This window comes from Pongo pygmaeus, chromosome 1 (genome assembly GCF_028885625.2).
Source record: "Pongo pygmaeus isolate AG05252 chromosome 1, NHGRI_mPonPyg2-v2.0_pri, whole genome shotgun sequence".
Classification (NCBI taxonomy): domain Eukaryota; kingdom Metazoa; phylum Chordata; class Mammalia; order Primates; family Hominidae; genus Pongo; species Pongo pygmaeus.
This window is the reverse complement of record NC_072373.2, coordinates 208,064,916-208,091,406: the sequence shown is the minus strand read 5'-3', so window position 1 is coordinate 208,091,406 and position 26,491 is coordinate 208,064,916. Positions and strand designations below refer to the sequence as shown.

Genomic DNA, 26,491 nt, shown 5'->3' with positions numbered 1-26,491 from the left:
TGAATTTGGAAGTGTCTAGCACCTGGATGCACTGGAGGGGGCCAGAGCTTAGAGCTGCTCTGTCCAGGAGAGGGAGGATTGCCTCAAGATGGGCCAAGCTTGGGGTCCCTCAAACCCTGGGTCTCCTGGAAGGTCTGACAGGCAAGAACTGAAAATAAAAGCCAGCCCCACCCCAGTGGATCTTGACCCTGGTGAGGGGTCTGTAGGCTTAAAATGGGGAATCTTTAGTTTCTCCTCTCCCCCTGCTCACTCAAATAGGAATGGTAGTGGCTCTGCCAGCCCTACCCCACTGGCTCTTGACCCTGGTGAGGGGTCTGTAGGCTTAATAGGGGGAAATCTCCAGTTTCTCTTCTCTCCCTGCTCACTCCTGTTCTGTCTCCCTCCCAGGCTGCCTCCTCCTGGTGGCCTTCCGGGATGACACCCATTTCAATTGGACTCTTGGAGCTTCAAGAGACGACCCAATTTTCCAAACCTTAGATGGATTCCCAAAGCCTGTGGTACCCCATTTTCTTGGTATGGACTGAAGGGAAGGGATTGCTGGGACATTTTGATAGTATGTGGGACAGAGGGACACAGGAGATGTGGGTAGCATAGACTTAAACTGCCTTCGACTTAAACCACCTGCTCCTGCAATGGGCTCCTCCACTCACTCCACAGAGTTCCGAGCTCCTGATGAAGTCTCCTTAGTCAAGAGTGGGCTCCCAACCGCCAGGGGTTCAGCCTGGGTGATTGCCGCAGGCCCCCTGCAGCCGCCCACCATCCAGACCTCAGTAAAGTCTGTTAATGATGATTGTGATGAAGGCTGTCAGAGCAGGGCAGGGCCCACAGGGCTGGGGCTAGGGTTGTGTTCTCCCTGAAGGGACGGCCATGCACAAAACCACGGCTGCACAGACAGGTCCATTCCACAGCGTGGGGGTGGCTGGGGCTTTCCCCAGATTCACCCATGGACTTCCTTCACCCCATCCCCAAACTGCACTGGGAGCAAGATCAACAGAGAAGGAGAAATCTAATACAGAGATAGACGAGTCTGCAGTGAGGGGCTCACGGGCCAGCTCAGAACAACGGGGCAGGGAGGGGAGGCCTGGGGTCTGCCTGCCAGGGCCCAGCCCACCAGTGCCGAGTGACCCCCCCCCCCCGCCCAGCCCCACCCCAGGCCCTCGGGTAGCGCCAAGGCCCAATCTCCCACTCGGAGGCCCCGGCCCAGCCCCAGTGCCTGGGAAAGCCGCCTGTTTTGTTCCCAGATGCCACCACCCCCCACACCCTTTTTTTTTTTTTCCATTCATTGCAGTCCTGTCCCTTTCGAAGCCGCAGGGACCCGGGTGGCAGGGCTGAGGCGAGGGGGTGGGACTCCCTGCCCTGACAGGTAGTGCCGGCCCCCGCTTTGGGAAGCCCCTTCCCCCGCCCTCCCCTCCGTCCGCTCTCCCTGCCCCTGTCAGCCGCGCCAGACGCTCTCCGGCTTTGCAGCATTCAATAAAAATTGAGAAACATTTGGGCTGAAATCGCTGCTTTATCTGGAGGAGCCACAGCGCCGGGAGAGACCACTGCTGCGCGGGGGGAGCCCGGGGTCTCAGTGGCCCGGGCACGCGGGGTCGCCGCGCTCCAGGGCCCGCGCTGCCCCCGGGTGACCCTACGGGCGCGGTGTGGGGACCCGAGCTCGCGGCGGCGCGCGGCCGGCGGGGCCCGGGGCGCGCGCGGGGGGCGGCGGCCCGGCCAGGCTCCCCCCGCGCCCGCGGCTCAGGTGGGCCGTGCCCAGCGCTGGCGGAGCCCGGGTCCCCGTTCTGCCCGGGCTGGATGGCTCATTCTGCTGGCTGCGCGGTGGCGGCGGCTGTGTGTGCGCCGCGCCTTGCCGCCCCCCCTGGCCCCCCGAGCCCGGGGCGCGCGCTCCCGCCCGGGCCCTCCGGGCCCCGCGGCGCCGCGGCCCGAGGCCCCGGGAAGCGCAGCCATGGCTCTGCGGAGGCTGGGGGCCGCGCTGCTGCTGCTGCCGCTGCTCGCCGCCGTGGAAGGTGAGCGGGCGGGCGGGCGATGGGGGCGGGGAGCGGCCGGGCACGGGCGGCCGCCGGCGCCCACCTCCTCTCCGCGGCCCGCAAAGTTTGCCCGGGGGCCGGCGCCGGGCGCAGGTGGCCGCGGGGAGGTGTGTCCGGCCGCGCCGGGAGGAGCGGGCCCCGCGGGCGCCCGGGGAGCGGCGGGAGCTGATTGACTGTGCCAGGAGGAGGCGAAGGGACCATCTTGCCGAGGCTTTGTAGCCAGCCCGGCGAGCGCCGCCCAGGGCTGGGGGCTGCCCACGCGCGCTTGCCGCCCCCGGCCCGGGCAGCCGCCTCGCGCCGGCCTGGTCTTGCTCGGCACAGGGTGGAGGGGCGCGGGCCCGGCCGTGGCGGGGGGCGGGGGGGTCCGGCGCTCGGTCGGGGCTGGAAAGTTTGGCAGGGAGCAGAGGGAGGGAGGCACCGCGGCCGGCCGGGGTGGGGGTTCCCGGCCCGCGCCCCCGAGATGGGGCCCGGCGCCCCGGAGAGCAGGGACTGGCAGAGTGGAAGGGAGCGCGCCAGCCCCCGCGTCGGTGCCTGCCCATCGCCCGCGGCGTACAATGGGGTCCCCTACCCGAGAGGACTGCGCGGGGGATGGGTCTGTGGGCATCTCTCCGCCGCGCGAGGTCTCCGGGCACCCCCGCCGGCCACCGCCCCGCGGCCGAGGCGCTCAGCGTGGCGGCTGGAGCCCCGGGAACTCTCCAGCTGCCGCCGGGGCCGGGCCAGATGCTCTTGCCATGTGTTGGCCTTGGCCAGGGTCGCCGGGCCCTCTCCCCGTGGCCTCGTGTATTGGTACCACCTGACCCCCGGGGGGGCAGGGGTAGTTGCTAGATCTCCGGGGCCAGCTTGCTCTGGAGGGAAAGTTAGTGCGGTCTGGGTGTGTCCACCAGGAATGGCCGAGCTTGCAGGGCAAGAAGCGAACGTGAATAATGGTTCTCACGTGTACTGCACTTTACAGTTTTCAAACCACTTTACAGTTTATGAAGTACTTCGCACTATATGCAGCTCTCTGTGGTTTACAACGTGCTGCACAGCTGACAAGGTACTTTAAGCTTTACAAAGTGCTTTCCCGCCCACAAGTGTGTTGGATCCCTCAAAATACACAGGTAGGTATGATTCCTACTTCTCTTTAACAGATAGGGAAAGTGAGGCTCTGAAAAGTCCGATGTCTCACCCAGGGCCGTTGGGGGACAAAAATAGAACCCAGGTCTGTGGTCTTTCTTTGGAACCAGCACTCACTTAGCTGGGCTTTGTTGCCCCTAAACTGCGTGAGCCCTTCCAGGGTTCTGCTCCCGTGGGCTTAGGGATGATGTCTGTGTGCACTTCTCAGGCCACTTTAGGGTTGTGGGGAGCCCCTTCCCTTCTTGCAGCCTAAGAAAAAAAGCATATCAGACCAGGCGTGGGGGCTGCGGCCTCTGGGAAAGGCGTCGTGGGGGACCCTGTGCTACAACTTCAGTTTCTCTTTCGGTAATGAGCACTTTAGTGACCGCAGTCAGGGGGTGGGGGGTGTCCCTGGATGGCAGCCACAGTTTCTGGCACTGAGGCAGCTGTCCTTCGGCTCCTGGGGGATTTGGCGGCTGCCTGCGGTTTCCCGGAGTAGGGCCACTGGGGCACCGAGGGTGCCACGGGCCCTGGGTGTGGAGGGCAGCCCTGGGGCCTGGCTGCTGGCGGGAGCTCTGTGGAATATGGCTGAGGTACCACTTATTAACTCTGGCTTTGGGGAAATGACTCATGTGTTGGCCCGCTATACATTGGGATGTTTACAGTATTATGGGGAGCTTGGCATAAATATTGCTATTTAGGTTGCAGTCAGCGGTGCTGGAGGGGAAGAAAATTGGCCCCTCTCTCGTTGGAAGAGGCCTGGGTGTGTTTTTAATTACTCCGGGGTAGATGGAAGGGCCACGTCTGTCCAGCCATCGCCCTGGCAGAGGTTGGTTGGAATCTGGTGGGCTGTGGCCAGCCTGGACCCTGGCCCTGGACACAGTGCTGGTGGGCGCTGATGTCACAGGAGGGTATGGCTACTTGGACTGCCACTTGGGGCAGGGTGGGGAAGGGAAGCCACAGCAGGGCGGGAGGAGGGCTGCAGCAGGCACCCCAATGCTTGCCTCAGGCTCTTCTTCCTTTTGCCCCCTGGACACTAGGAAGTTAGTCCATCAGTGGTTAATAAGGAGCTGGCCGAATGGATGGGGAGATGGTGTGAGGTGGAGGTCAGAGGGCCTGCTTCTCATTTACTATGGGACCCTGGGCCAGGTCCCTTCCCTATGGGGGCCTCAGTTTCTCTGGGTGTAAAATGGCCTGGCGAAATATCTTGTAGAGTCCATCGTCTACACCCTACTTCCCCTCTTTGAGCCTCATTTTCCTCCCCCGTCCAGTGAGGGTGATGATAGCACCTGTCCTGCCTGTCTCCTGGGGTGTTTGTGAGGATCAGACCAGATGATGGGTGGGAAAAGTCCCCCTTCAAAGCCAGGGATGGACGGTGCTGCCTGTGCACATTTGGGAGACACCAGCGTCCTCTGAGGGTGACACAGTCTGTGGAGACAGGACTGGGCCGTGGAGCAGTAGGAGGGTGGCCCCTCTGGCTCCCAGAACCCAGAGCCACATGGCTACCACTTCCTTCCCTTCCTCCTTCCTCGTCTCCTCAACCCGTAAAGGGCTGTCCTGCCAGTTAAGTCCCCAGGAAATCCCCAGCTACAGCCTTCAGAATGGGGGAGAGGAGAGTGTATGTGTATACGGGGGGTTTCTAGGTTAGGACGGTAAGCTTAGCATCTCCCCCAAACCATGAGACCGCCCCCCCACCAAGGGAAAGAAAGCATGGAGCATGTGAAGTGGCAGCTTAGAGCAGGATGGAAGAGCACTGGGGAAACGTCCAACAGGACAGGAGGCCGGTGGCAGACCCGCCACTAGATGGAATCCAAAGGTCAGGGTCTCAAGAAAATCAGCCTCCTTACATCTGCTCCTTTGCTCTCCAAATATCGATAGAGTTTCCTCTCTGGCTGGCAGGATGCTGGACTCCGGGGCAGGCAAGGAGATGGGACAAGCTGACAGGGAAAAGAGTGGGCGAGACAGAGCGTGATACGGGGTCCAATGTGCTTCCCAGAGGAGGCTGTGAACCCCCCGGGGCGGCAGGGGCACTTGAGGACAGAACAGGGTTATTTCATCTTTTATGCTGTTATGCTTTGCCTCATTTTCTCACCACCCATTTTCCCTGCTATGAAACTTTCTTAGCCACCTGTCATGCTAACGAACTGTGTTCCCAAGAGTTAAAGAGGTTGACTTTAGAACTTAGAGGATGTGGAAAATTTTACCTAAAAAAGGAAATAGCATGTCTATATGTCCATAGAAAGACACAGAGGCAGGATGATCAGGTGCTTACATTGATGTGTCTGAGGAGGGTGGGTGTTGAGGGCAGCAGTGGGGGTTGAGACTGAGAATGGGAGTGGGGTGGTCAGGTCCTGAAGGGCTGGAATGGAAGGCTGAGGAGTTTGGATCAGATGCTGAGGGCAGCAGGGAGCCCTTGAAGATTCTTGAGCTATCAAGGGACCTGGCCAGATTCATGCTTGGAAAGATCACTGACTTGCAATGTGTGGTGACGTTCAGATGAGCCAGATCTGGTCCTGGACAGTCACAGTAAAGCCAGCTTGTCGGTTCCCGGCTAGACTGTGAGCTCCCTGAAGGCAGAGACCCATCTGGCTCATTTTTGTGTCCACAGTTCTGGTCTGAAGAGCTCTGTTCAAATTCCACCTCCCCAGAGGCCTTCCCTGATTCTCTCTTCTAAAACAGACCCAGTTCTGCTTCTTTCCATCCCACCTGCTTTGTTGTGCTTCATGAAACCCATCACCACCTGAAGAAGCATCAAAGACTTGTTTGGCATCTGCCTTGCCCACTAGACTGTAAACTCCAGGACTTCATCTGCCATGTTTGCTATGACATCTCCGGTGCCTAGAACTGTGCCCAGCCATGCAGGTGCTCAGTAACGGAATGACATTGTCAGCTGAGGAACATGGAATGAATTGAATGTTGAGTGAATGAACAGATGAATATATGATACTGTGTTGTGTGATAAGTATTGGGAGAATGATGTGGAGATGGAGGGAAGTCCATCTGGCAGAGGAAATCAAGGAGGTCTTCCTGGAGGGAGATACCAAGGGGATGGCTTGAGTAGAGATGCAAGAAAGTGCTTGGGGATAACGAATAGACCAGTTCAGGGGGAGCAGAGCATTCAGATGGGCCAGCAGCCACTGTGTGCTAGGTAGACAAGTCCACTTATGATAGGGGATTGGGGAAGCCTGCCTCCCTCCCTCCCCCAACTCGACTCTCCCATCCCCACCTCCACCCTACTGGGCCCACCTCTGGGGCATTACCTGTCTAAGGCCCAGTGACCGTCCATGGGATTAATTTGGAATTGGTTTTCCTTTTATGTCTGTTTCTTTTGCTTCTCATTTTTAAAGGAGGCTACTTTCATGTATTTGTCTTAGCCAGGAAATCAGGGCTTAGATTTAAAACCTAAATGTTGTAGAATTTGAAAGCCAGTTGACTTATTCACTCATTCATTTCTCCATCCATCCATATATTTTTAAAGAGTCACCAGGCACCTAGTTCATGTCAGGGGCTGGTCGGGAAAAGGGATTCTGCCTGTGGTGGGGAACGGGGCCAGCTGACTTCACAGGCAGTGTGTGGTAGAGAAAACGCATAGCCTTCAGGGGCAAACAGACGTGAGTTCAAATCCCAGCTGTGTGCTCTGGGACGAGGAGCGCAGACTCCCTGAACTTCAGTTTCCCCCTGGGTTCCTGTGTCAGACACTCATTAAATTCTGGTCTCAGCCCCTCTGAGGTCCTTCCCTCAATGATGGCGATGTGGCCCCCTTTTTGGCATCTAGTTTGTCCAGGCACCAGATCAGCCTTCAGTGTCTCCCCTAACCCACCCCACAAGCTCCCAACTTTCCCCAGACTCGGGATGGCAACCCCCCAAGTGCGGACAGACTCAGACTCCATCCCTGCCTCTTTCTCCAGAGAGCTGTCAGGGGAAAATACTCAGATTCCTAGTCCAGAGGGACTCTCATCTGGGGTCCCTAAGCCTCCTAAGTCTTGGGGATCTATGTTTACCCTGAAATTGTCATAGAACATTGGATGGGCCCCCTCCCTCCTGTGGGATTGTCCTAGGCACCCTTGGCCCTACTTCCTCAAGGTTCTGCATCAGCGCCAAAGTGGGGACAGGTTTTTTTGTTTTGTTTTGTTTTGTTTTGTTTTGTTTGAGATGGAGTCTCACTTTGTCACCCAGGCTGGAGTGCAGTGGTGCCATCTCAGTTCACTGCAACCTCTGCCTCCCGGGTTCAAGCCATCTTCCCACCTCAGCCTCCAGAGTAGCTGGGACTACAGGCATGTGCCACTACACCCGGCTAATTTTTTTTTGCATTTTTAGTAGAGACGGGGGTTCACCATGTTGGCCAGGCTGGTCTCGAACTCCTGACCTCAGGTGACCCACCCACCTTGACCTCCCAAAGTGCTGGGATTACAGGCCTGAGCCACTGTGCCCTGCCTGGGACAGATTCTATGGGCCAGTTTGCTGGGCATTCAGCCTCTGGTCAACTCTGCCTGCCCAGAGCTCACCTGTGAGTTTAGACTGGAGACTGGACCTCTGCACATAGAAAGGCCCCTAACAGGAAGGGGCAGATGGAGCCTGCTGGTGTCAGGATGCCTGGGCTGGGCAAGGCAGGGGACCCATGCTCCCACTGAGGGTGGAGGAGATGCAGAGCACGGTGGGCCTCCTGGCGGAGGAGGATCTTCCACACCTCCGACCAAGGACCCGTCTCCTGACCTGGCACCTGCATGCCTGACTTAGCTGGAGATCTGGGAGATGGGGAACAAGGTTGGGGAGTCTGTATTTTTAACATACTCTCCAGGTCTTTCCATTAGGCAGGCAAATTTGCCCCCCAGCGGCCTGTGATAAAACACAGGACTCCTGGGAAAGAGGAAGAGAAACCTCAGCAGGAAACTGGAAAAGACTGAAATGAAGTGAAATCAATCAGAGTTAGCGCCCACCAGCCCTGGCTGCCTCTGGCTCGTGCATAAAAAGAGGGTTAGCTGGGGGAAGGCAGGGAAGGAAAGAATGTTTGCACAGCTCCCAGGGGTGGGGCAGCAGGCCAGGCAGTTGTTGATTGTGGCAGCACCTGGAGGCTCCCTGATTGGGATCAGCTCAGGCCGTCTGATAAGGCTGCCTTGAAAGCATTTTAGGGCCTTTTAAAGCAGCTGCCTTCCGGAGGGTGCAGGAGGGGGACACCTGTCTCCCCAGTACCCCCGTGTCATCTGGGGGCTTGCCTAGGACACCCTCACTAGGTGAGCTTCCTGGAGCCATCTGCCGCCCTGCTGCAGCCCCCGCGGGGTGGGAGTGTCCTCAGAAGAGGGGACCTTGCCTGCTATGTGGCCTTGACCAAGTGATCCACTCTCTAAGCCTCAGCTTCCTCATCTGGAAACTGGAGGATACCGCGCATGTGTCAGAGGCTCATGGTGAGGATTCAGTGAGATGCTGTGTACCATGACTGGCAGAACTGCCTGGCACTCAGCTGTGCCCATTCTTTATTAGTTTCCATAACCATTAAATGTCAGCAGCACCCTCGTGCCCCCGGCCAGAATGACTTGCCCCTTTCTCTGAAGTCCCACAGAGCCTTTGCTTAGCCCTGATCACTTTCTCTCCTGTTCTATAAACAGCAGAGCCTGGGAGTTACAGGAAATGTGTGTAGAGTCAGACTGCTCCGTACTGTGTGTCCTCTGGCTTGTGTTTTCACCTCTCGGAGCCTTGGTTCCCTCATCTTTAAAACGGGGGTAATCATTGTTCCTAGCTCTTGAGATGGTTGTGAGCAACGGATGTGTTAATCTGAGGAAGACTAAGCTGAGTGTGTGCCTCAGGTGTGCTAAGCTTGCAATAAATGTTAACGGTTGCCATCCTTGCTTTCTACCAATGGGAAGCTCAATTCACAGTAGGGGAACAGAGGGCCAGTGTACCAGGTTTTCCATCTCCAGCTCTCCCCCACCCACTGTGTTCTGAACCTTACAGGGCAAGGGTCTGACTGGCTTGCCAAGTGGCTGAGAGGCCCCTCCAGCCTGCCCACTCAGGGTACCATCCAGGTTTTCTCAAAGGCCCCCTCCACACTCCAATTCAGCCTCCCTAATCTGGGAAAGGGGTAGACTCCTTCATGGCTGTGCCCTCCTTCTTTGCCCAGTGCCTGCCAGGCACCACCTTCCCTGCCATGATCATGGTAATGGCTGCCAATTCTTTTTTTTTTTTTTTTTTTTTGAGACAGAGTATTGCTCTTGTTGCCCAGGCTGGACTGCAGTGGTGCGATCTCGGCTCACTGCAACCTCTGCCTCCCAGGTTCAAGAGATTCTCCTGCCTCAGCCTCCCTGAGTAGCTGGGATTACAGATGCCTGCCACCACGCCCGGCTAATTTTTTGTATATTTTAGTAGAGACGGGGTTTCACTATGTTGGTCAGGCAGGTCTCAAACTCTGACCTCAGGCGAGCCACCTGCCTCGGCCTCCCAAAGTGCTGGGATTACACGTGTGAGCCACCGTGCCCAGCAGCTGTCAGTTCTTATGCCAGACATTGTACTAACAGCATTATGTGTGTTGCCTTGTGCAATTGCCCCAACAGCCCCACAGGTCGTTGTATTATTATGCCCGTTTTACAGATGAGAAAACCAAAGCTCTGAGAGGAGTGACTGGCCCAAGGACACCTAGGGAGTGGTGAGGCAGCAATTCAAACCCAAGTCCGGTGACTTTGGAGCTCATGCTCTTCTCCACTTCTGGAATGTGCCTCCCTGCTCAGAGGAAAGGCTTGGCTCTCCCTCTGATGAGGGTCTCTAAGGCAGCTGTCCAGCTTCCAGCTCCATCAACATCCTGAGATAATGCAATGGGAGGGTTCTAGAACTCACAAACCTGCCATAAAAATGCAATCTCTGTTATAATGGTCAGAATAATGTTGTTCTAACTTAGACAAATCGGGTGTTAACTCATTATGTTGTAAGGGGCGCCTCCACAGAGAACGGAGACTACGAAACAGTCACAGGGCCATGTGCAGCTTGTATTTCCAAATACAGTAGCTCATCGGGCCTTCACAGCCATCCTGAAAGGGGCAGGAGCCACGGGGCCCACTTTAGAGATGAGGAAACTGAGGTCTGAGAGATAATATGACTCGCCCAAAGCCAGCAGTGGGACCAAGCTTGAAGCCCAGGGCCAATCTTAATAGCTCATCTATCCAGTTCGAATTCTTAGCCAACATTTGAAAATCAAGAGATTTTACAGAAAAGTCCTGTTTCTGGCATTTCTGAAAAGTCAGACAATCTGGTTTCGCTGGGCCCACATTCTCACATGGCCACAGTTGGCTGGAGTGACTGCCTCTTAAGACAGAATGTGTGAGCACCAGGGGTACCTCTCTACTGACTTGCAACATACATTTGTCTTGGTGTGTTGCAAGTCGGTGGAGATGTACCCTTGGTGCTCAACCCCTGTAAGGGCTTGAGTTTGCCTCCTGGATCTGCCTCTGTTACCCTGTGTGACCTGGAGTCAATTGTGTGGCCTCCCAAGCCTCAGCTGCCTCTTCTATAAAATGACAGGGGTGAGATTCAGTGGTTTTGGAGGCCTCTTCCAGCTCCAGGATTCAGTGCCCAGTGCCAGGGTTCAGGGGTTCAGGCAAGGGAAGGGAGAGCTACAAAAAGTACAGGACTCCACTCCTGAAAAGCATATCACTTATCTTTAGCAAGCCACCACAAAACCTACTGGCTTAAAACAATAATGATTTCTTAGTTGTCCTGATTCAGTGGATTGGCTGGGCTCAGCTGGGTGCTTATTCTGTTCCCCGGGTTGTCAGCTGGGATCACTCAGGAGGCTGCACTCAGCTAGGTTGGGCTGGAAGTTCCATCATGGCTTCATATACATCTTTGAGGCCCTCATAGAGAAGGCTGGAAGGCTGGTCCCCCTATGCTCCTCACTATCTCCCATCCTTTGCTAGTCTAGACTGTACCTCTGTCTGTGGCAATTAGGTCCCAAGATGGTGAAATGGAAACTGTAAGACTTCTTAAGGGCTGGGATCTAATGTCACAAAGTGTCACCCCTGCAGCCTTCTGTGCTGGTCAAAGCCAGTCACAACGCCAGATCAGATTCATCCCAGGCTTCCTCATCAGGTTCAAGAAAAAGGAAAACATACTGGCCTTGATTTTTTTGTTTTATCCTTGAAGAGAAGTCCCATTTCTTTCTCAACTGTTTAGCATAGAAAATTTAATGGTGGGTTATCCAGCATCCCACTCAACATGTCCTGACCCCCTGAATCAGGTGACACTCAGAGTTCAGTGCCCGCCCCTACACCCTGTTGTTTTCCATGTTTCTTGGGCCAACCTGTGGTCCAAACTTGAATCTAGACCCCCCCTTACCGGGAGGAGTGGCTTCGTGTTTAGTAGGGGGAGGAATCGTTGGCAGCCATATTTGTAGACAGCCTCTCACAGGTAGTTTATCGTCCAGTCCAGGGATGGGGGTGGGGAGGCAACAGGACGCCAGAAATCTCATTCCCTCCCACCCCACCCCCAGCACTTACCCCTGAATTGTCTTCAGTGTTATCTGCCTCTTCTGAGAAGGCAGGGACTTTCCACTTCACCACGTACAGCACAAGGCTTGGCTCATGACAGATATTAGATAGATGGTTGTGCAATAAGCGAACCTAAAATTCATGAAAAATGGCAGCCTGGAGTTGTAGATATTCAAGACCTAGTGTGAGGTGTGAGGCCAGAGAAAGGGGCCTTGGGCTGGTGGGACTGAACTGAAAAGATGAGTCCCAGGTGCTCCTTTGGCCTGGGGCAGGTCACTTCACCCCTCTAGGCCTCATTTTCCTCATCAGTGAACTGGGCATCGTAATTTCAGGCACTACAGAAGGCTGTGCCGAGGAGTAACTGTGTTCTTCGTTCTACTATGAAAGACCGGGTAAAGGGGTGACTGGTTGTCACTCCCACCTCGGCCAGAGGTCATTGCAGGAGTGGGGAAGCATTAGAGGAAAAGAAAAAATTCTAAAGGCGTGGGCCAGTTATTGTCAAATTAAGTTTGGACTACAGGTTGGCCCCAGAGCACATGGAAATGTGTACAAACAGTGAAGTGAGCGGGTGGGACCACTGAGCTCTGAGTGTCGCTTCCAAAGACAGTTGAGGGGGACCTGGGCAACAAACACATAGTCAAAGTTGACGCATTAAACCATTGAGCAAGAAATTGGGTTTCTGTTTGCTGACTGACCAGGAAATCTGGCCTAACGTAATACAGGGAATAAATCACAAGAGTCTTGATCAGAGACCCCAGACTTGTGAGCTGGCCTGCGTTGTGAATGAGTGAGGTGACTTGACTGTTGGAAGTATAATAGTGCCCCCAGGAAGAGCGCATGTCCAGTCTAAAAAAGGCAGGTGCTACCCACTCCTGACCATGTTGTCACACAGGAATCTGTGTCCGGTTTTGCCAGATCTTTTGATTTGCAAAGTTCTTTTTTTTCCTCTCTCTTTTTTCTTAGACGAGGTCTCACTCTGTCTCATAGGCTGGAGTACAGTGACGCAATCGCAGCTCACTTGCAGCCTCGACCTCCTGGGCTCAAGCAATTCTTCCACCTCAGCCTCCCAAGTAGCTGGATCCATAGGCACCTGCCACTGCATCCAGCTTTTTTTTTTTTTTTTTTGGTAGAGACAGAGTCTTTCACCATGTTGCCCAGGCCATTCTTGAACTTGTGAACTCAGGCGATCCTCCTTCAGCCTCCCAAAGTGCTGGGATTACAGACATAAGCTATTGCACCCAGCCTGATTTGCAAAGTTCTGATGCTTATGGGAAAACTGGTTTTTGTTTTGTTTTGTTTTGTTTTGAGTCTCGCTCTGTTGCCTAAGCTGGAGTGTAGTGACACTATCTTGGCTCACTGCAACATCTGCCTCCCAGGTTCAAGCAGTTCTTGGGCCTCAGCCTCCTGAGTAGCTGGGACTACAGTCATGTGCCACCACGCCTGGCTAATTTTTGTATTTTGAGTAAAGACAGGCACCTACCACCATGCCCAGCATTTTTTTTTCTTTTTGGTAGAGACGGAGTCTTGCCATGTTGGCCAGGCTGGTCTCGAACTCCTGGCCTCAAGTGATCCACCTGCCTCAGCTTCCCAAATTGTTGGGATTACAGAGGTGAGCCACCATGCCTGGTTTTTGAATGTTTACTCATTTTATTCTAAAATACAGTTCTGGCCAAACCAAACCGTGTTTGCTGGCTGGATTTGGCTTACTGGCTGGCAGTTTACAACCTCTGGTTTAGGTATTTGGTGTAAAGAAATAGCAATGGTATTGTTAGCACCATTGTACAAATGGGGAAGTTGAGGTTCAATGACTTACTCAAGGTCACATAGCTGGTAGGCACTGGGAGGTGTTAAAACATGGCTCCTCACCTTGAAAGGGGGAGTCTCTTTCCCTGTAATTTCCCTGCAAGGTCCCTGTTTTCCACCCTCCAGAACAATCCAGAAACATAAGATCCATCTTGCAGGCATCTGCCATGTTCGAAGGCAGAAAGCATGTCTTCCCTAGGTTTCTTCTTGAGGGAGGTAGAGTTGGCAGAATGAATGAAAAGCAGTGTGGTCTTAGACTTAGAACCATGCTAGATTGGACCTCTGGCTCTGACACTTAACAGTGTTACCTTGGCCCTCTTAGCAGTTTGAGCCTCAGCTTCTTGAACTATACAATGAGGTTAGACAAGGCGTCCTAGAAGAGGCGACTTCTAAGATGATTCTTAAGGAAGAGCCGGGTGAAGAAGCAGCGAGGCAGCCATTCCAGGCAACAGGAACAGCATCTGCAAAGATCCGGATAGGAGGCCTGTGAGTGTGTGATGTATTTGGGGAGCTGGAAGGAGTCCTGTGTGACTGAGAATGGGGCATGCCAAGCACTGGGGTGGGGTGCAAGCCGCCTGGCCCCAGCAGGGAGAGAGCATGGGGTCAACATTCCCATTATGGCGACGACATATGTCCACGGCACCAACTTGTCACTTGGCCTGAGTCCATGGGAAGCCGGAAGGACAAAAAGCATCTGAAACGTGTAAGTGGGGAGAAAGCGGCTTAGCGCACAGTGGGATGTGTCCCGCCTGAATGGGGCTTCTCCGCCTCTCACGGGGAGGCAGAGCCTGGGAACAGCCTCATCTAGAGCCCGCAGGGCCTTTTTGGAACCCACGAAAGGCCATGGCCCAGGGAGTCTGTTCGAGTCAGGGCTCTGGCCGGTACATCCTCTTGCCTGTCTCCATCAGCGTCAGCTGTCACTCCCCGCGGCCTCAGATGGCAGCTCCCGCAGCTCTCGGGAGAACAGTGGAAAAGGGCTCCCGAGCTGCCAAGGAGCCCCTGACACTGGGTGCCCCTGGCTAGCCCGGAAGCACAGCCATGCCAGCAAAGCTCAGGACTCCCTCTGACCGGCCCCTTCTGGAGTTGAAAGGGTGATGAGGCTGGGCCCCTTGGCCTGAGTCCAGGAGAGGGAAGAGATATTGGGGGAAGGACCCTGAACTTTGGAGACAGGCAGAACTGTGTTCAAATCCTAGTCTTTCCACTCACTGGTGGTGTCAGGGGTAAACCATTTCACCCTCTTCAGGTTTAGCTTCTCATCTGTAAAGTGAGGATACTGTCACCTACCCCATAGTGTTGTTTGAGGAATTAAAAGAGCTCATGTATTTTTTTTTAAAGGAGTTGTTTTACCAAGCCTCTCTCATCCTCAGTGTCTCAGCCACTCAAAGAGAGTAATAATAGTAGTAATAATAACAGCAGCAACTAGCATGTATTAAGGACTTGCTAAGGACCAGGCTTAGGTATTATTGTTAGCTGAATTCCTACAGATGAAAAAATTAAGGCTTAGAGAAGGCATTCATGTACCCATGGCCATTCGGCCAGTAGTGGTGGAGCTAGGATCCAAGCTTAGGCGGTCTGGCTCCAAGATAAATGGAGAAAGAGCTGATTTCTTTTCTTTTTCACATTTCAAACATGCAGAGAGATTGAAAGCAGAGTAAAACACCTGTCTAGCCTTCACCTAGATTCAACAATCATCAACATGTTTACCACATTTGCTCTCCTGTGTGTTCTCACTCTCTCTGCCGCCCTTTCCCCCTTGCACGTGTGTGTGTGTGTGTGTGTGTGTGTGTGTGTGTGTGTGTGTGTGTAATGTAGAGATATATATTTTTTCTGAACCATTTGTACATAATTTGCATACATGGACAGAGAACTAACATTTACTGATAACTGACTCATGTGTTGTCTAAGGCCGGCTCTCTAACCCCTGTTTTAGATCACTTTGCCTGGCACACAGTAGGACTTGAGTATTGGCAGCAACCAGGAAGAGTAACTGGTATTACCCACAGCTTACCAAGTACTCCCCCTATATTAGCTGGTTCCGTCCTCACAATGGCCTAGCATAGAGCTCTTGGTGTTTTCTTCATTTTCAGAAGAGGGAAGAAAGACTCAGAAGTTAAATAACTCGTTGCAAAATAAGAAGTTGGGATTTATACCTGGGTTTGTTTGGCAGCAAAGCCTGTTTCACAAAATCTTAGGGCACCCACTTTTCTCTCCCTGCTGGGTTTAACCCTATTGTAGCCATCAGAGCACAGCCCAGGGCAGCAGATGACAGCTTCCTACCCAGCTGCCGCAGGACATGGCCCTTTCTTTCTAGGAATCAAGGGGAATTATAGAGTCCGGTGGACTTGGAAAAACTGAGGACTGGCCCGGGGCTCACAGCTAACCAAGTAGTTTTGAGGACTCAAGGCTTTGGGCTCCTAGAATCCACCATACTGTTTCATGTTGCTCCTCCCTCTCCTCCTCACCTGGGTACCCTTTTCACCATCTCTCCCTGGTCAGTTCTTGCTACCTGTTAAGATGAAGCTTGAGCATCTCTTCCTGTGTGAAGCCTGCTCTGATCTCTCTCACTGGCCCCTCCCCCTTCTGCTCTTGGTGGCCTCTGTGTCCTTGGTGGCACCTTGTATGCACCCCTTTTATATTGCCTAGGTTATGCCATACCATGTGTAGGTTTCTCCCCAACAGTACTGGGAGATTCTCATCCATGCTTCTTGGGTAGTGTACAGTTAGATGGTTGGATGAGCAGCTCAGCAGTTGGATGAGTGGATGAGTGATTGATGGTTAGATGGATAAGTGGCTGGATAGATAAAGGATAAGTGTATGGATTGGATGGTTGGGTGAATGACGGGCAGGTTGATGGTGAGGTAGATTGTTGAGTGGTTGATGGTTGGCTGGCTGGCTGGATAGATGGAGAGGTAGATAGATAGATAACAGGTTGGTTTCATGAGTAGAGGGACAACGGCAGGATGGTTGCCTGTTTTGGATAGTTGGATGGATAAATCGATGAAATCGATGGATAAATAAACAAACACCAAAAACCAGAGTGCATTTCTCCCCCCAAGACTCCCTTTTGTATCTGGACTGTGACATTTCCTCATTTTCCAGTTTCTGGCTCTGGAAAGAGCTAGCAAACAGCACACTCCCCAGGTTTGGAGAAACCTTCTGAGCCATTGACTATGGATTTGCCAAGGTTTTTGCACTGGGGAGTTCTGGAGAAGTTGGCCCCCAAAGTGAATTTCTGTAAAGTAAATCCTATTTTCCCATTGACTTGGCCCACACTTTTGGAGTTATGTTCCTGCTGTCAAAGGCTGGTGACAGGTGGGGGAAGAGCTGGAACTCCCCTGGGTGTCAGCTGCCCCGAGCTTCTACTCACTCCACCTTGAGAGCAGACTGATGCTGGCCAGGAGCACAGGAGCTTAGAGCCAGGGGGAGATGCAACAGCAGGGGAAGAGATTTGGCATCTGGTCCCAGAAGCCTCTGCTGCCAGTGGGATGCTCTGCTGCTAGGCTTCTGGGATAGCACACTCCATCTCCTCCAGACTGATCTGTTTCTGTTCATCTGTCCGTACATCCTTCCTTCTCACAATCCCACCCTCCCTCCTTCATCCATCCATCTGTCCATCCATTCAGCAGTCATTTTTGAACGACTCTAGGATGCTAGGGGACATAGAGGGAAATTAAAGAGAATCGACGTTCTGACGGCAAAGAATTATATCCCAGTAGAGGTGATAGGCAAGGCCTCCTTCCTCCTCTTTATCCTTCTCCTACTCCATTGCTTTCTCCTCTTCCTCCTCCTCTACCTCTTCTTTCTTTTCTGCTCTTTCTTCTTCTTTTCTTCTTCCCTCATCAATATCATGATCACAGCAGCCTCCATCATTAAGTCCCCACTAAGTGCCAGGCACCATCCTAGGTGAGGTTCTGACATGCTCTAATTTATCTCAACAACCCTGCATAATAGTTTCTTTTTCTTTTTCTTTCTTTTTTTTTTTTTTTATGAGACTGAGTCTCATTCTGTCACCCAGGCTGGAGTGCAGTGGCACGATCTTGGCTCACTGCAACCTCTGCCTCCCAGGTTCAAGCGATTCTCCTGCCTCAGTCTCCCAAGTAGCTGGGATTTCAGGCGTGCACCACCACACCCGGCTAATTTTTTATATTCTTAGTAGAGACGGGGTTTCACCATGTTGGCCAGGCTGGTCTTGAACTCCTGACTTCAAGTGATCTGCCCGCCTCAGCCTCCCAAAGTGCTGGGATTATAGGTGTGAGCCACCACGCCCGGCCCGTGATAGTTAATAATGCTCATTTTGCAGGTAAAAAAGCAGGCTCTGAGATGTTCAGTGATATACCCAAGGTCACACTTTTTAGTACATACTTGTGTATGAGATGGAATGTGTTGAGTGCGGAGGGGAAAGTCCTCCAGCCTGTGCCGTCCGGATGGCATTATTTAGTAGGTAGGATTTTGATATATAGTGGATGGAAAGAAGGGCATTCTTAGCAGGGGGAACAGCCTAGGCAAAGGCCTAGAGGCTGGAAAGGGGCAGGTTTGTATGAGCCATGGTGAACCAAAGTGTGAAAAAGAAATGGCAGGAGAGGTTTGGGTAAGAGAAGCCTTGAGTGATGAGCTATGGCTGACACTGGAAGCAGTAGGAAGCCACTGAAAGAAATCAAAAGGAGGGAAAGGTTCAGGAAGATGGCCATGAAGCCTGGCATGGGAGGAGGATCCAGAGCAGGGAGAGGCAAGCTGGAGGCCAGGAGGGGCTATATGGGCCTAGCCTCTATTAAGCCAGACCCTGGGTGTGGCTACTTCTGCCCAGCCAGCTACTCCAGCAGTGGGAGAGGCCAGGACGTAGCCCACATCCTTGGTGGATGGGCCACAATGGCAGGGACAAGGACAGAGTGAACGAGTTAGGGCAGAGCAGCTGCCTGCCTGCCTTCTCCCCTCACTGAAGCCCCACAGCTCCCAGGGGGCTCCTCCGCACCCTGTCCCACCCTGCCCACTTCACTCCTTGAGCCAGGGAAGGGTTGCCAGTACCTTGCTGGGCCTCAGCTCTTCCATCGAGCCTGGACAACCCAAGCAGCACCCTGAGAACCATCCCAGAATATGCAGAATGTCAGAGCTGGACATATGGGGAAGCTGAGGCCCAGAAAGGGACAGCTGGTTGCCTGAGGACACACAGAGATAGTGGCAGGGCTGGAACTTGGGATTAGATCTATAGCATAAAACTCCTTCCAAGGGAGATAAGTTGGTGGCTCCCTTTTCTAGCTGTGGAGGCTTGAACATATTTTTCTTTTCTTTTTTCCTCTCCTGTCTTTGCCTATGTTTTCTTTTCTGTTTTTTAAAAAAAAACTTTTTCTTTTTTTTAATAGAGATGGGGTCTCCTCTGTATTGCCCAGGCTGGTCTCAAACTCCTGGGCTCAAGCAATCCTCCTGCCCCAGCCTTCCAAAATGCTGGGATTACAGGTGTGAGCCACTGCACCTGGCTGAGACTCAGACATAGTATTTAACATCTGCCTCTAGCCCTCTTGAGAGTAAGGTGGAATAAAAATAAATAGCTTTTAAAAAATGTCTTAACCACTCTGAACCTCAGTTTACCCTGCTGTAAAATGGGGATAATAATAATAAATAAAACATTATTTAGTCATCATTTTTCCTATCACCTCCCTGTAAGAATGTAAACTTCACAAAGGCAGGGATTTTTTTATCTCTTTTGTTTACACATGCTGAGCATGGCACCTAGGACTTAGCAGGTGCTCAGTAAAAAATTACTGAATGAATGAATGAATGAATAAGGAATACATACGATTTATGGGTTCCTCACAATGTGCCTGGCACGGCAGAAAATGCTTTCCATGCAGAATCCTGTTTAATCCTCAAAACAATCCTGAGGTGTGGAATTGGTATGATTATCTCCACTTTGCAGAGGAGGAAACTGAGCCTCAGAGAGATTACACATGACTTACTCGTGGTCACACAGTTCCTGGGTGATGGAACTGGGATAGAAGCCTTGCTCTGTGGGGCCCCACAGCCTGCAGGGCTGCACAGCTGCTGCAGAGCCGGGTGAGTGCTTCTGGGAACTATTGTGGGACCTGGCACGAAGTAGGTGCTGGATAGACCATGTCTCTTACCCTAATGCCCCCATTCCCCTTTTCTGGACTTCAGCTTTCCCACCTGGAAAGCTCCAGGGCTGGACTCTGACCTTTTCACGGTCCTCCCACATGGACTGATCACACTAGGGATGATCTTCCCATGGCTGACAACTCTAAGGCCCGTTGTCCTGCCTGATCATGACCCCCAGTCCCAAAGGGAAAAGGCCTCTGGAGGTGTCTCAATGCTCACTTCCCCTCTGGGACCTCAGCACCTCTGTGGTCTCATCACTTGCTTCCTTAGGGGCCCTGAATTGGCCTCCATGCAAATCCACCTGCATGACAGCTCCCAGTGGCCTGCGGGAGGAGTGTTTTCTCGGCTCCCTGACGGCATCCGTCCCAAGGTGCGAGGTTCCAGCTGCACGCGGCGGGCCAGGCTGCCGTTCTGTCTGGAGCGCTGCGTGGAGAAACAAACACAGCTGTGTTTATTCCAGAAATTACACATCCTGATAATCTGCTCACTCGGGGTAATGCCTCCCAGTTAGGATCACAGGGGGAGCTGCACCAAGGTTCCTGAACTTCTGGGCAGGTTTTAATTCTCTGTGACATCTGTGCTGTTGGGCAGACCTTGGGCAGCAAGTAGACCTCAGCCAGTGGGCACCCAGACAGCCTTGGAATGCCCCATTCTGAGGGGTGTAGACATTCTCACCTGGGCATGAGATGCTGGAAGGAGATGACCTTTTGTCCTGAAATCTCCAAATTAGGATTTCAAGCCTGACACCCTGGCCCATAGCCACACTGGGAGACAGAAACAGACGGACCTATATTAGGAGAACATGACCCAGGGTTGGATCATGAATCAAGTCATGTTGTTGCTCCAGAGCATTTCCACAACTCCCTGTTGCTTTTGGGTCACTCTTCCGTGGCCCATAGGCCCTGTGCGGTCTGCTTCCTGCCCACTCTGCCTAATTTCCATCACCCACCTCCATCTAGGGGTTCTAGCCACTCTGGCCTTTCAGTTCCTTGCAATTCCTAGACTCTTCCCACCACAGGGCCTTTGCACTGCTTGGTCCTTCTAGCTGGAATGCTGTTCCCTTGTCACCGGATAACTCTCACCCATCCTTCATGTTTTCAAGGAGGTGTTCCCAGAGCCCTGCATAGCTCCATGGGCCAATCTTTTGCTGCATTTGTCAACATCATAATTTTAAAATAGAGTGTTTCTTTGAACATCTCTACCTCTCCTACCAGACCGTCAACTTTACAAGGGCGGGGACCATGATCCAATTGCTTCATCACTTAGATTCCCTGGGCCTAGCATAGCGCCCAGCCCCTAGTAAGTGCTCAACTGATATATATTGATTGGAAGAATGAATGAATGAATACACAGCTCTCAGATGACTGAAAGGAGGATATGCTTCTGTTTGTTCTTTTGGGTGACAGTTGGCAGAGTGCTGTGACATCCGTCATCTCCCTTTAATTGAACAGAGTGGGATTGAAGTCTGCAGGGGCTTGGCACAGGGCCAGGCCCCAGGGTGGGGGTGTGGGATCCGAGGTGAATTAGGCATCGTGGGCCTGGCCTTGGGGAGCTCACACACTGGCTGTGCACAGCCCCCTGGGAGGAAGGTCCCACTGGTATTGTTCTCCTGGATGGATAGATGAGGCTTCTAATACTCAGAGCCAGGGGCGGAGGCGGGGGTGGCTTGATGAGGCCACACAGCTAGTCAGCGGGACAGACGTGCACTCAGATCCAACGGATATCAAGCCAGGTGGCCCTTCCCCCACTTCTTGTGGGCACTTGGGTGGGAGGTGTCAGGGATCCCTGGCCTTTGGGGGTCTTGACATCCCAAGCTCTTACCAGCCGTGTGGCTGTGGGCAAGTTGCAGGGGGCAGCATGGATTGTCCTGCCCTATGGAGGTTTTATTCTAATGGACAGGACTGATGCCAGATATCTAGTGAGTAGCTTAAGTAGGGATGGTGCTAAGAAGAAAACTGCAGCAGAGATGGGAGGGCCAGCAAGAGGAGGGATCAGGAAGGCCTTTCTGAGGAGGTGACATTTGAGCAGAGGCCAGAAGGAAGCAAGAGAGGGGGCTCGGGGATACCTGGGGGAGGGTGTCTCAGGCAGTGGGGAGAGCTGGGCAAAGGCCCTGTGACAGGGGTGTACAAGGCAGCCAGCGTGGCCGCAGCAGGAGAGCCTGGTGAGAATGGGAGCAGGTGACACAGAGGGACCGGCCATGGCAGGACTTTGGCTTCTACCTGGAGTGAGATGGGAGTGGTGCAGGGTTTTGAGGAGGAGACAGGATCTAACCTGGGTTCAGAAAGCACCACTCTGTCTTAAGAGGCCAGAGAGTGAGGGGCAAAGCAGGGGGCAGGAACAACCATCACAGAGTCCAGGCAGGAGACGGCGGTGGCTGGACCAAGCAGGCAGTGGTGGGGAGTTGTCAGTAAGCGGCCCTGATTTTGCTCCCCAGGCTGCCTCACATAGTTTGGGGGATCCAGAGGGGGCGGAGAGCAAATGGACCTTAAATGTCTTCTCCCTCTGGCCTGCCCCCACTCACCCCAGGAGGCTCCGTTGGCATTTTTGACATGGAAGCATATGTCTCTTTCTTTCTAATGTAAATTGATAATGTATTGACAATACGATCTCCTGGCAGCCAGGGTGGTGACTCTAGCATGTGCTAGATCATTCTGGGGGGGAATGGAGGGCAGAGGGACAGAGAAGAGCCTGGCCCGGGCCCAAATCCACCCCCGTCAGGACTTGCTGAGCGACTGTGCACGAGGCCCTTTCCCTCTTTTGAGCTGGGGGCTGCACTGGGGGATTAGCGGACCACCGAGGGGCTCTGCAGTCACACCAGCTGGGTTCATGTCCTGGTGCCAGATCTTACTAGGTGTGACTGTGGACAAGTTGCTTCACTTCTTGGAACCTCAGATTCCTTATCTGTCAAATGGAGAGGGTAATAGTCCTTACCTTAGTAGGCGGCTGAGACATAGTAAGTGCTCAACAAATAACCATCATCGGCTAGGCGCGGTAGCTCACGCCTGTAATCCCAGCACTTTGGGAGGCCGAGGCGGGCAGATCACGAGGTCAGGAGTTCAAGACCAGCCTGGCCAACAGCCTGTCAAACCCCGTCTCTACTAGAAATATAAAAATTAGCCAGGCGTGGTGGCACGCATCTGTAATCCCAGCTACTCTGGAGGCTGAGGCAGGAGAATCGCTTGAACCCGGGAAGTGGAGGTTGCAGTGAGCCAAGATCACACCACTGCACCCCAGCCTGGGCAACAGAGCAAGATTCCATCTCAAACAAAACAAAACAACAACAACAAAATCATCACTGTGTAGAAGCCAGGGCATAGAAGCCAGGGCCGGAATGCTTTTGTGCGGCCTGTGCCCCAGTCTTCGTCCCACCCAAGAGGAATTTGCCTGGTCTTTCGTTTGAGCAGTCCTAAGGATCTCTTGGGTCTCAGGACTTGCAGAACTTCAGCAGCAGCTGCCCTGGAAGGCGGCCCCCTCTAGCGGAGGAGATTCAGCTCCGGGCCGCACAGACCATTTACAGGCTGTGTGACCTCAGCTTGGGAGCACAACCTTCCTGAGCTCCAGAGGTGATGAGCTCCCCTTATCTGTGCAGTGGGAATTAGAGGGCCTGCCTCCCAGAGTGAGGATGACATAAGAACCCACTTGGAAAGGGCTTAGAGGGTGGGGCTCTGTGAATTCTGGCTCCCTTCTGCCCAGATGTGTGGGCCAACTGGCTCCCAGGAGTGGGAGCCAAGAGCTGTGGGGGCCTGGGAAAGGTGAGGGGGCCAGAGAAGGTGGGGGTGGAAGCCTGGAGGCAGAGGCAGCAGGGTTTGGGGAAGCACGTGGGGGGCCGGAGGGCGGCTCTAACTCTTCTCTTTAATTTTTGAGAAAATCTTTACCCCATCTTCATATAATTAAGAGTATTTTTAAAATGCCTTGTTGAAATAAAAATAGTCCATTTCCATATGACCTCATTTCATTCCACACCCTCAGTGCGCGTGTGCACACAGATATACACACGCACACGAATGTCTAGATTTTTAAAGCTGCCTTTTGTGCCTCTGCTGAAGGGGTTCTTATTTTTGCCTAGCAGGTAAATATTTAGGGACCGCCCCCCCGCCCCGCTTTATTTTCTGATTTGCAACTGGAGGCCCTCTAAGGTCCATTAACAGCAGCTGACACTGTGCGGCTCTGCAGCTTACAAGGCGCGTTCACATTGATATCTCCATTGCTCCTCCTGCATTCCTGGGAGGGGGTGTCACCATGACCCATCACTTAGAGGTAGGACCATCGTTTTACCAGCAGCATCTAGTCCAGACCTGGCACATCACACTCAAAAAATCAGCTAGTGTCTGTTGAATACAAATGAAGAATGAGATGCATAACACAGATGAAGAAATTGAGGCTCAAAGAGATGAAAGGATTTGCCCAAGTGGATTTTTCCTGAGTTTTAATCCAGGACTGTCCAGACTCTCGAATGTTCCCCCTCCTAGGCTGCCTTTCTTTCTTTTTTTTTTTTTTTTTTTGGAGTTTTGCTCTTGTCACCCAGACTGGAATGCAATGGCATAATCTTGGCTCACTGCAACCTCTGCCTCCCGAGTTCAAGCGATTCTCCTGCCTCAGCCTCCAGAGTAGCTGGGATTACAGGTGCCTGCCACCACGCCTGTCTGATTTTTGTATTTTTAGTAGAGACGGGGTTTCACCATGTTGGCCAGGCTGGTCTCAAACTCCTGACCTCAGGTGATTCGCCCACCTCAGCCTTCCAAAGTGCTGGGATTGCAGGCATGAACCACCGCGCCTGGCCCAGGCTGCCTTTCTAACCAGCCTCTTTATTTTCAGATGGGGAAACCAAGACCCAGAGAGGATAAGGACCTGTGCAAAGTCACACAGTGATGAGTGATGATATGAATGATGAAAATATTAGCGTTATACAATTTTAACATTCATGTTAACAGTCATTTTAAAGGATTGATTTTACAGAGTAGTTTTGCACGGTGGAAATCAGCATATACCATGGCCTTATTATGTGCCATGTTGCCATGCTGAATCCACCACTGTGAGGCAGGACTATTATTATTTTTGTTTTAGAGAGAAGAAAACTGAATCTCTGGGAGGTTCAGTAAATTGCCCAAGGCCACATAGCCAGTAAGTGACGGAACTGGGATTTGAACCCGCGATTCTCTAAGTCCAAAGTCCATGCTCATGACACGCTACTACATCAGGCTGGTATGATTTGGTGGGGACCGAGCTAGAAGTTGAACCCAGGACTGGATTCTTGGCCTGGTATGATTTGGTGGGGACAGAGCTAGAAGTTGAACCTGGGACTGGATTCTTGGCCTCCTGATCCCCAAAAACAAAACACCAGCCCAGAGGCCACAGGAGTGGCCCTGTCAGGAGCTTCTCAGTCAAGAAGGACAGAGCTCTGCCCTGGGCCCCCTACCCAGGGCCAGCCTGGGCTTGGGCGGGGGGCTCATGTCTCTATCAGGCCTCACTGTGAGGGGGCTTTGGAGCAGCTGCCTCTGTGGCCCAGCCTGCAGGCAGCTGGTCCTGGCTGCCTCTTTAGCAGGAGCAGGATAAATCTGCCACCCCCCGGCACAGCCCATGCACAGCCCAGTGTGGTTCACAGCATCCTTTCCCCTCCACAGTCTCACCTGAGCCTCACAACATCCTTGTGAGACAGTTAGGGTAGGGCTCCCCAGTCTTCAAGCGGAGAAACCAAAGCCCAGAGATATATACACTCAATAAAGTACCACCAGAATGTCAATATTCTTTTTTTTTTTTTTTTTTTGAGACTGAGTTTCTCTCTATTGCCCAAGCTGAAGTGCAGTGGTGCCAACTCTGCTCACTGCAACATCTGCCTCCTGGGTTCAAGCGATTCTTGTGCCTCAGCCTCCCGAATAGCTGGGATTACAGGTGTGCACCACCACGCCCGACTAATTTTTGTATTTTTAGTAGAGATGGGGTTTCACCATGTTGGCCAGGCTGGTCTCTAACTCCTGACCTCAGGTATCTGCCCGCCTCAGCCTCCCAAAGCGCTGGGATTCACAGGCACGAGCTACCGCTCCCGGCCTGAAGTTCGTCAGTATTATTTTGCTGTGGTTCTTAATTTCTTTGGGGTCCTGAAGAGCCTTGAGAAGCTGCCACAGGCTATGAACTGCCCCCTCCTAGAAAGCTGGAGACACACAGATACTTTTATGAAAAAATTCAGGGGACTTACAGATTACAAGCCTCTGTTGTGTTGCTCCATGGTGCTGATGATAATGAATACAACTTTGTTTTATTGAGCCTCTGCTTTGTGCTGGGCAGGGTGTTTGATGCTTTACATACATTATCTCAGAACACCCCTGCAGGGTAGGAGACTGAGGCTCAAGGGAGGGTGACACTGACTAAGGCTGCACAGCAGGGCTATGAACCTGCTCTACCGACTCCTGTGGCCTGCGGGGCATGGTGTGGGAGCATCTTCCTGAGACGGCTGTTAAGAACCAGGACCTTTGCTGGGTACGGTGGCTCACTCCTATAATCCCAGCACACTTTGGGAGGGTGAGGCAGGAGGGTAAGGCAGGAGGATTGCTTGAGGCCAGGAGTTCGAGACCAGCTTGGGCAACACAGTGTGACCCCATCTCTACTAAATTTTTTTTTTTTAATTAGTCGGGAATGGTGGCGTGTGCCTATAGTCCCAGCTACTTGGGAGGCTGAGGTGGGAGGATCGCTTGAGCCCAGGAAGTCAAGGCTGTAGTGAGTCATGGTCATGCCACTGCACTCCAGCCTAAACAACAGAGTGAGACCCGGTATCAAAAAGAAGAAGAAGAAGAAGAAGAAGAAGAAGAAGAAGAAGAACCAGGGCCTCTAAGGAAGTTTACAGTCCATACTTTCTGCCTTTGGAAAAGACTGCTGGCTTACCCCAGGCCTGAGAGCAGGAACAGCTACTGAGGACAGGGTTTCTAGCAACCTCTGAACTCCCAGCAGGGAGCCTCCTTCTCCCACTTCCCACTGGTCTGATTTGAGGGCCCTGGG

At 53.0% G+C, this 26,491-nt stretch overlaps 1 protein-coding gene across 4 annotated transcripts in view; it reads left to right on the top strand.

Moving 5' to 3' along the window:
* The first annotated feature begins 1,780 nt into the window (after window positions 1-1,780).
* EPHB2 (EPH receptor B2) overlaps window positions 1,781-26,491 on the top strand; it is a 203,393-nt gene continuing 178,682 nt past the window's right edge. For 2 of the 4 annotated variants that reach the window (XM_054448539.2, XM_054448531.2), the window contains exon 1: window positions 1,781-2,003. In XM_054448539.2, the coding sequence (XP_054304514.1) occupies window positions 1,943-2,003 (61 nt within the window). In that variant the 5' untranslated portion in view covers window positions 1,781-1,942. The remainder of the gene's footprint in view (window positions 2,004-26,491) is intronic. The other 2 variants (XM_054448520.2, XM_054448510.2) reach the window with 1 other exon arrangement.